We start from the raw sequence: 10638 nt of genomic DNA on the forward strand, positions 1-10638 counted from the left end.
ATAATATGTCATAAACTGTTAATGAAGACAAGTGAAGTTATTCTGTCTTTTGTTCACTTCTCCTAAAGGTGTCTTTTTTTTCATCCAAAGATCGACAAGCACCTCATGCTCCTCATCATTTATCCAAGGGATTCGATCATCAGCCGAAGCAACATGACTCTTTGACTGTTACGATGATGGACTCTATCGACATCCCAAGACAACGGTAACTAAGGCAGCATTCAATTTTAGATTGGGGCAAAAATATAAAAAATTGACATCACTCCCTCTCTTCAAAGTAATAAATATGGCGACCTTACCCATTGTTTGTAAGTCTTGTCTTTCGGTGACAGAACTTTGGATTGAATGAAAATACTGATAACCCACCCTTTTTGGCTTTGTAAAAACTTGATGACCCCTTACTTCCTTCAGCCCTTGATGACCCTATTTTTTAGTCTGAAATTTTAATTAAACTGCTTTGATCAGCCCAGAGGCTGTATCAGGGTATTCATCAGTTAAAACCAAAACTTTGTTGTTTTTTCAAAGTTTTGAAAGTTTAAATCTTCTGTAAAGAAAATTTATGTATAACTAAAATGGCTTTTCATATTGGACCCAGAATTTGTTTGTCATACGAATGATGTGATCTACTCAAAGTTTACTTTACATCGTTTCTAGATATCACTATTTAGAAACGCCTTGGACAAAAATGTCTTCTCAAAAATTGAAGTATTATCATAAACCTGCATACTGTTTTTCTTCAATATCTTAGGATGCACTCAGCTCAAAATGTCTCAAAAGAGAGAATCTCAAATCGTCTTGAAGAAATGACCCAACAGCTTGAGGCCATGGAACAAATTACTAACAATATGGAGAGAGAATTCAAGAGCTCTAATGTAGTAAGTATTTTTGCCTCTATTCAGGGGATGTTATTAGCTGAGACAAGTAGGTCTATTACATACTCCTTTAAGTTGAATAGCGCTCTCTCTCTCATTCAATGCCTACTCGCTGTTTTGTTGACCAGACTTTAGCTATCTAGAAATACCATTAAAAGTCTGGGATTTTAGCCTTAGTTAGAGTACTATTTTGATGGTTTATAAAGCTGCCACAGGAAACCCACTTAAGTTTGAATTAGCGACTTCAGACATGACTAGCCTTCTTAGCCAGACTATTGGACCGTGAGATTTTGGGGAGGGGAGAAGAGAGGCTCACCTCAGGTGCTATTTCCTGCATTGCTCTGGGGATATTTTAGACAGAAAAGGTAAAAGAATTGCATCTCAAATTCAAGGGGAAGGGGCATTGCCCTTCCCCTAAATCTGCTGCTACTCCTTCCCCCCTTCCCAATAGAGCCAGCAGCGCAGACCATACATTGCCATTCATTATAACAGCACACCTCTTTAAATCGATGAGAATATGTTGACCGCATAGCACTTATGAAATACATGAAGATATAGAAATATAGATAAGTTATAGTGCTTGGGAACGAGGTTATTCCGGGCGAAAGCCCTAATTAAATCTTTTCATGTATGTTTAGTTGCTGAATGCGATTGAAAGTATTGGAGACATTATGACACCACCACCTGCTAAAGAGTCTAGTGGTTCTGCTAAACAGCGTGCAGCCTCATCAATACGTCATGAGAAAACACTACCACAGAGGTATCAGAGAGTCCGGGACCCAGCACCCTGGAGACGTCAAAAAGATGGTCCTGTATACAGAAAAGAAGAAACTCCAAGCTCATCAGCAAATGGTAAATTTATTGGAATTGCAGCCCCTGCTTCTGGTTGGGTATGTCTGATGATTGGATGGCAATTGGTGGTTGATTGTATTTCCTTTTTTGAGTGCCCGGTCATTTAGAGGGGAAGAGAGGGTCACTAAAAAGTGGATATATGTTGGAGAAAAGAATGCAGTAAAGTTATGTATAAGAAGCAAACAAAATAGAAAAAGTGTACGAGGAAGGTCAGAAAAATTATTCAAATACATCTGTATGCAACATTGTGCATCAGTCCCACCTGACCCACCCAACGAAGGCTAACCCAACTCAAATCGACCCCACACCACTCAACCCAACCAAGCCTAACCCCGACCAACCCCTCACTACCCGACCAAACCTAACCCAACCCTACTCAACCAAACCCACACCACTCAACCAAACCAAGCCGAACCCCGACCAACCCCTCACCACCCAACCAAACCTAACCCAACCCCACCCAACCAAGCTCAAACCACCTAAACCCACACCACCCCACTCAAGCCAACACCACACACCACACCACATCACCCAACCCAACACAAGCCCACCCAATCCAACTTAACCCCACACCACCCCAACCAATCCCACACCACCTAATCCAACCTAACCCACAACACGTTACCCAACCTAACCCACCACCTAACCCAACCCAACCCAACCCAACCCAACCCAACCCAACCCAACCCAACCTAACCCAACCCAACCCCATATCATCTAACCAAAAGCAAACCCCACACCCTTCGCTAAACAATGGCACGTACGTAACAATTTTTTATTTTTTAGAAAATTTAAAGTATTAATTATATACCATTTCTTCCAATTAGTTTCTGTTGATGGTGCTCTTGATGACGCCGAGCTCGGCAAACCTGACGATGAAATTACAAACCAAGGGAAAGTGTCGTTCAAAGATGAAAGTAAAGAAGAGGAGGAACAAGCCTCGGAAAAAGATTTGTCACCAGAAAATGATACGTTGAAAGAATCTGGGAATAGAGAAACCGATGAAAATATTGATCAAGCTACGCCAAGGTCGTCACGTGATCTAGAAGAACCACGTGATCTTGTAAAATCACGTGACTCGTTTGACAGTGAGCAGAAATATACTAAAGACAGATTGAGTGATATGGCTTCTTCAAGGTAAAAAAAATTAAAACTGTTGAGGATATCACATAATATTTATTATTAACCTGTACGAAGGAGACCTGTATGCGAGTCAGAAGTACAGCTGTGTCCAATTATTCTTTAGGGTATCATCATTGTTGTTTACCGTCATCATCACCATTATAGATCACCACCACTATCATCACCATCATCATCACCATCATCACTATCATCACCATCATCATCATCACTACCAGCATCATTTGATTTGATACCAATAGTTCACAGTTTTAGCCGTTCTAACTTTGTCGTCTTGTTTTGAAGGCACTCCAATAGTGGTTCATTTAGAGATATGCCAAAACTATCTTCTGAGACGCTCAAGGAAATATTTTCTGACAGCCGAGACTCGTCTAGACGGGAAAAGTAAGTAAAGTACTTAAGACTGCGATAAAATGCTATCTGTGAATATTGGTGTTATATGAATTTTCAATACAGGGAGGAGGGAAACATTACGGCCCTATAGGAACAAGTAGGAAAATAGTATAATACCCAAGGATATGAACAACAGCTGCAGCAAGAATAACAACAGCAGCAGCAACGACAAAAATGCCACACAAGTGATACCCAATGAAATATTCAACTTGGAAAACGTCCATTTTTATTTTTACCATAACTTGGAAATTTCTCCCGCGCTGATTGGCTTAGAACCATTGTCGAACCATAGAAAACCGACTTCGATTTGTTAAAAGGAGAAATTCCTTCATTCATTCAATACAATATCTCTTTCTCTTTTTTTTTTTTACTATTCTAGAAATAATCAGAGGTCTTTCAAGAAGAGGAAGAAGATTCAAGATTGGATGGCGAAGAAACGTGCAGAAAGACACGCAACTTGGAAAAATGAAGTGGAGGAATTACGGTCTACAGAATTCAAACCATTCACCACAGCTACTGAGGTACTACTGTTTAACTTAAAATTAGGGAAAGGCGAAATTTTAAAGATAAAACTGGTCTTAAGATTGCTCAGGATACAAATTTCCTATAAAACTGCGTAAACTTTTGGTGCCTGAAAAATCAACTTTGCCAAGGCAGGATGAGAAGGGAGAGCTACAGAAATGAAGAACAAAATGGATTAAGTTAAAATACGAGTCACTGGAATTATTTATCTATAAATAGCTGTTATTACGATTGAACCCGCGATCAGATTGACTTTGGCTTTGAAAGTCATAGAAGCGAGGTTGAGGGGTCAAAGTAGTGCACAACTGACCCAAACTCCTTGATATCTACCATTGAAGGGCTTTCTTATCAGGAGAAACATTTGTCGATATAATGCTTGAAGTGTTTATTCACCTTGTGATTGACTCAGTGGCTTTATTATTGTTGCAGGGCGCATCCTCGCTGAAGAAGATGAAACTCGCCGCGAAAGAGAGGGAAACGAAGAGAAGGTAAAAAGAAAAAAAAAAGGATAAATAAAAAAGATAGTGTCTTTTTAGTTTATAGAGGTTATCAGTCGGCTAAGTCTGATACGGCTGTGTATTTTTACGAGTAATGGAGTATTTTGGTGAGCCTTTAGGGCAAGCCAAAAAAAGTGACCACAAAAAATGCACAGCCGTATCAGATGCTTAGCCGATTGATAAGTTGTTTATCATTGTATTCTGCAAAGCAATGCTCAAAATCCCTCTAAACTCTATCGTACCCAATCGCGAGCAGATGAAAAGTGCTGATAAGGTCTCATATCAGGCATGGTCTTTTCCCGTATGACGCACGTTCTTTGCAGAATTAAATGATAAATGTACATTATCAGTATTTTACTCCGTATGCTTAGGAAGGCATTAGTTCTTAAGATATTCCCTTGAACAGAGACAAACTGTTCTCAATATGGTGGAGCGCGAATGTTAATTTTTTCCTAAGCGCAATATCTTTTGTTGTTGTTGTTATTGTTGTTTCTTTTTACGATGGTAGCACTTAATAAATACGTGGCCCTCGTTCCATGATCGAATTGGCATTTTGGAGTTTATGTTTTTATCAGTTTGTAATCATCATCACCATCATGATCACTTTTACAAGGGTGACAACTATTAATCTTACAGCCAGTTTAATGAGGGAGAGTGACCCACTACTAGGGCTAACTCTTGTTATTGGTATCCCATTGGGAAATTTAACGAAAACTTGTCCCTTAGCGCTCAGGGTCACCGTTTACTTTCCCCATTGAAACAGGGCTTCATTTGCAGGCGTTACAAATGATATCTTGATGAGAGCATCATCGTTGAAGAAAAAGGATGACAGAAATGCTCGCGCTCTGTCCTTGAAGCAACTTCATCTTACTTACACTTTATTTTTTATTTTCACCAGAAAGCGCGAGGAGGCTTCAACGGATGAGCGAATGAAAGCAGCGTCCAACCTCTTGAACGAGATGCTCACTGAACCAGTCCCCAAGGCTGATACACTACGAAACATCCGTTACACCCCACCAAAACCCAAAGAAAAAGCCAAATCAAGGCATAACGATAGATATAACAAGTCAAAATCGTTGCCATACGAAGCTAACACCCAGTCTGACGTAACCAGGCCTGGTGGTGTACACCACAGGGACCCCACGCCTGATAGTTATGACGAAAGAAAAAATCAAGTGTCAAATCGTGGATTTGCTATGACACCTTACACAAGTAGTCCCATACACCCAGATATGGATTTCCAGGATTCCCAAGCTGAAACTAATCAATATGGACTCGGTAGTAGAGAAGAGACTCGCTCGGTTACTCCTAGTGGTGCCGACTTCATTACGATAAAAACATACCGAATGCACGAGAAGGAAAAGCTTCGGCGATCTCAGGAATTAGAACAAGAAAAACAACGCAGTATTCCTCAAACAGAGCAGTACAGGATGGATATAACGGGCTTGTATCGAACAGGATCGTCAATCGATATTGACAATCTTATGGATCAAATTCCCGACGGCTCAACGATGGACGAGGACAATTTACATGACATTCAAAGTCTACTGAGTGATGATAGCGAGCTGAAGGAATTGCTGTCTGATGTTATTGGGAGTAATACAAAGTTTGACAGGAAAAAGGGGATTTTGAAAAGCTCTTCGACGAAGGATGGTGTGACTCGACCGATAGGAATGGGAACGATGACACTAAGCAAGGTAAGCCGATGAGGAAATCTCTTCTGTTAACATCTTCAGGGCTTTTGTTGAGACGGGGATACTCATTCCTAAATGAAGACACCATTCATCATAGATAACAGCTATGGTTTTTGTTACAAGGACCGTGAGGGGAGGGGATGTAATGTAACCAATCGTTTTACTTTTTACCACCTTCTGATTGGACGAGAGCCGTTGTAAATAAGAGCACATACTAACAAAATACGAATCGTTTGCGCACGGAGCCAACGCGCGCTTAAGACGGTTTTTCTTTGAAACTCTCTCCTTGTTTCGTAATAAAAAAATATTCTGATGGTTGAGCGTGGTATATTCTCTTATTTAGCCCAATATGACTTCAAAAGTTGGTAAAAAAAATAGCTACGTATCCACTCAGCTACGCCTCAAGGGTACATAACATTTTGAAAAACTGTTGACGTCTTATCGTGCTAAATAATAGCACATAAAATGCTAAAACTTTACAAAATTTGTTAAATGCACTACAAACCAACAAAAACGTAGGAAGTTTTTTTGTAATTTTTTAAATAATACGATTTTTCCCAAAGGGTAACAAGCAAGAGACAAGGAAGCCTGCTACCAGTTATTCCAAAAGAAAACTCGTGAAACCTAGACCAGGTGAAAATTCAAAATTGTAAAAAGAGGTTTTTTAGGGTTTTGGTTTTCTCAGGAGTAAAAATAGACCTTATTCGTGGTGTGACAATGTTTTCCCAATTCAGCGTGACAAACCTCCAGAGAATTCATTTTTGTTTTTACTCTTCGAACAATTCATGAGTATCTCAAAGGATACGAAAGGAATAACGATGATATCCCGACGAGTTTCAAAACAATAGCTCTTCATTCCCCCAGAGGTTTGTCACGCTGAATTGGGAAAACATTGTCACACCACGAATAAGGTCTATTCAAAGACAAATATATGAGACAAGTGGTAGACAAGTTGGCAGACATACTTAATAATTGACGAGTCTTAAAACTTCAGTGTATGCGTTTTAGCCTCACTTCTGAGGTCGGTAAAAAAAAGCAAAAATTAGAATAACAAAACAAGCAGCTCCTTGATTCGAGGCTAAGCCCGCATACACTGGAGTTTTAAGAGTCGTCAATTAAACCTTCTACAGTTAGATAAAAGTTATCATTTATTCCCTACAAATATAGCACCTCAAGCTGGGCATTTAAGAGACAGGCCAACAACATCAAGGATATCTAAGCCAAGAGGTTCAACGACAGCAGCGACAAACAAGACCGGTGTTGGGAGAGGACGGGGTGGTTCTCTTGGGAATCGTGGCTCAAATGCCTCAGGACCGACTGCAAGAAGTGGTTTGTCACGTGAAAGAGGAAAAGACACGGGTAAAGAATCTACCAAAGAAGGAAAAGTGTCCAAAGATCTGAAGAAATTGTTGGATGATGTTGAGAATGTTAGTCCCTGGAATACTGGAGACAGCTTAAACATGTCTGATGATGTTGCGCAACTGTTGGTAAGTCTATCGCTTTACATATGAAGTACAAAGGCGTTTTTTCTCTATTCAAACCTTACCAATGATCTAACATCATACTTTATATCTCACGTCTCCTATCTCACAACTCTTACATAACACTTATTACCTCAAACCTTATACCCTTTACATTACACCTCTTACCTCTTACCTCACACCCTTACATCACAACTTACATTTCTTCCTCGCATCTCTACACCTCACACCTTTTACCTTAACCTTTTGAGTTAATGACTGCTCTACCTCACACTACATACTTCTTACCTCAAACATCTTACCTTACACTACACACTTCTTACCTCACACAACAATCTTCTTACCTCAAACGTCTTACCGTACACCTCACATCTCTTACCTTACACTACACAAAACTTACCTCGCACAACACACTTCTTACCTAAAACCTCTCACCTTACACCTCACATCTTTTACCTCACACTACACACTTCTTACTTCACAATACATACTTTTTACCTCACACTACATACTTCTTACCTCAAACATCTTACCTTACACCTCACACCTTTTACCTTACACTACACAAGACATACCTCGCACAACACACTGCTTACCTCAAGCCCTTACCTTACACCTCACACCTTTTACCTTACATCTCTTACCTCACACTACACCAATCTTACCTCACACTATACATTTCTTACCTCACACTACACACTTCTTACCTCAAGCCTCTTACCTTACACCTCACACCTTTTACCTTACACCTCACATCTCTTACCTTACACTACACACTTCTTTCCTCAAACCTCTTACCTTCCACCTTCCACCTCTTACCTTACGCCTCATACCTTACACTACACAATTCTTACCTTACATCTTACACCTCATAGTCATACCTGTAACCAATGCAATAGCATGCAGCACAATGCCAAGAATTTGAAATGTGACAATCCATACGCGTTAACATTCGATTATTATTTTTTTCTTTTTGAACCACAGGCCGAAGCAAAACAAGCTATCGGGGACGACGTGTCCGAGAGCAGCGGTAGCATAATGAGTAACATTGACTGGGAAGCAGTGGATAAAATAATGAATGATTTGTGAATAAGAGTCTTTCCTAAGTACCCTGTGACTGATACAAATCACAGGTGTGTTAAGTTAACAAGTGCAGGCTACATGTGGTACAATTGATCATGACAGGGCTGTACATTGTATTCGCATTCTCCCTGTCTTCTTGTACATGTAACGAAGAAAATAAGCAGTCTTCTACTATATATATTCCAAGTTCATCAAATCTAGCATGGCACTGTCATGACGTCATATACACCAAGAATGTAAGCCTTCGTTGCAGACTAGACAACCCTCCAACTGCATTGTGGCATGTTCAAGTGCCTAGAAGATTATATATATAGTTACAAAAATAGTTAGCTGTAAGAAATAGCTCTAGTGAAAGAGTATATTTGTACATAAGTATTTTAACTCGCTAAGGCGTTTGTGCATAAAGTAGGGAAAATGTAAAAACATGAAGGAATGATCATGAATGGTTGAATAAATTATCTTATTATTTATAACTGAATGAAACATTTTCTTTATATTAAGATAAAATACTATAGTCCATGGAAAATATTATTTTAAAATCAGTTCCCTTCGTATATTATATAAGCCCCTTGGAGGATATTTTTGAATAAAACCACTCGGTAACTGCTCTAAAAGGACAATGTAAACCACCAAAAGTAAAAGGAATTTAAAAAATAACAAGTTTTCCACACAAAAAGAAAACAATGAAAGTCCTGGCTTATGCATCATGCAAATGAGTACGAGGAACGCCTGGTCAATTTCATCATTTTACACCAACGGATTAAGCTCAAATTAAAGCATTTTGAGCTGTTGTAAAAGTCACGACATTGACCAGGCGTTCCTCGTCCTTTTTATATAAACATTTTAAAAATAATTTTTGGTTTTTTTGAAAAGCATAGAAAAAGTGCTCCAAATACCCCCCAACCATGGGTTATATAGCCTTAAAAAGTGATGAAAAATAATAAATAATAGTTTTAATGGGGTAAAGTAATGAAAAAGACGTAAAAGACAGAGGCATGTTTTATATATCATGCAAATGAGTTCGAGGAACGCCTAGTCAATTTCATCATCTTTACACCAACGGATTAATCTCAAATTAAAGCATTTTGAGCTGGTGTAAAATTCACGATATCGACCAGGCGTTCCTCGTCCTTTTTATATAAACATTTTAAAAATAATTTTTGGTTTTTTTGAAAAGCATAGAAAAAGTGCTCCAAATACCCCCCAACCATGGGTTATATAGCCTTAAAAAGTGATGAAAAATAATAAATAATAGTTTTAATGGGGTAAAGTAATGAAAAAGACGTAAAAGACAGAGGCATGTTTTATATATCATGCAAATGAGTTCGAGGAACGCCTAGTCAATTTCATCATCTTTACACCAACGGATTAATCTCAAATTAAAGCATTTTGAGCTGGTGTAAAATTCACGATATCGACCAGGCGTTCCTCGTCCTTTTTATATAAACATTTAAAACAAAATTTTTTTTTTGAAAAGCATAGAAAAAGTGCTCCAAATACCCCCAAACCATGGGTTATAGTCCAAAGTAGCCCCTATAGCCTTAAAAAGTAATAAAAAATAATAAATAATAGGTTTAATAGGGTAGAGTAATGAAAAAGACGGAAAAGACAGAGGCATACTTTATATATCATGCAAATGAGTTCGAGGAACGCCTGGTCAATTTCATCATTTTTACACCAACGGATTAAGCTCAAATTAAAGCATTTTGAGCTGGTGTAAAAATCACGATATTGACCAGGCGTTCCTCGTCCTTTTTATATAAACATTTTAAAAATAATTTTTGGTTTTTTTGAAAAGCATAGAAAAAGTGCTCCAAATGCCCCTATAGCCTTAAAAAGTAATAAAAAATAATAAATAATAGGTTTAATAGGGTAAAGTAATGAAAAAGACGGAAAAGACAAAGGCATGCTTTATATATCATGCAAATGAGTTCGAGGAACGCCTGGTCAATTTCATCATTTTTACACCAACGGATTAAGCTCAAATTAAAGCATTTTGAGCTGGTGTAAAAATCACGATATGGACCAGGCGTTCCTCGTCCTTTTTATATATATATTTCTAAAAAAATTTTGGGTTTTTTTGAAAAGCATAGAAAAAGTGCTC

General features: G+C 38.5%; 1 protein-coding gene across 1 annotated transcript in view; it reads left to right on the forward strand.

The window, feature by feature from the left end:
- LOC116294306 (uncharacterized) overlaps positions 1-9007 on the forward strand; it is a 30035-nt gene extending 21028 nt beyond the window's left edge. The window contains exons 21-31 of the mRNA XM_031701887.2: positions 91-205; positions 749-875; positions 1511-1724; positions 2552-2861; positions 3150-3248; positions 3637-3778; positions 4209-4267; positions 5175-5973; positions 6534-6603; positions 7138-7457; positions 8436-9007. Of these exons, the coding sequence (XP_031557747.2) occupies positions 91-205; positions 749-875; positions 1511-1724; positions 2552-2861; positions 3150-3248; positions 3637-3778; positions 4209-4267; positions 5175-5973; positions 6534-6603; positions 7138-7457; positions 8436-8540 (2360 nt within the window). The 3' untranslated portion in view covers positions 8541-9007. The remainder of the gene's footprint in view (positions 1-90; positions 206-748; positions 876-1510; positions 1725-2551; positions 2862-3149; positions 3249-3636; positions 3779-4208; positions 4268-5174; positions 5974-6533; positions 6604-7137; positions 7458-8435) is intronic.
- The last annotated feature ends 1631 nt before the right edge of the window (positions 9008-10638 follow it).

This window comes from Actinia tenebrosa, unplaced genomic scaffold, assembly GCF_029948245.1.
Source record: "Actinia tenebrosa isolate PJP-AT-01 unplaced genomic scaffold, QUT_ActTen_1.0 PGA_scaffold15__27_contigs__length_11533743, whole genome shotgun sequence".
NCBI classification, from domain to species: domain Eukaryota; kingdom Metazoa; phylum Cnidaria; class Anthozoa; order Actiniaria; family Actiniidae; genus Actinia; species Actinia tenebrosa.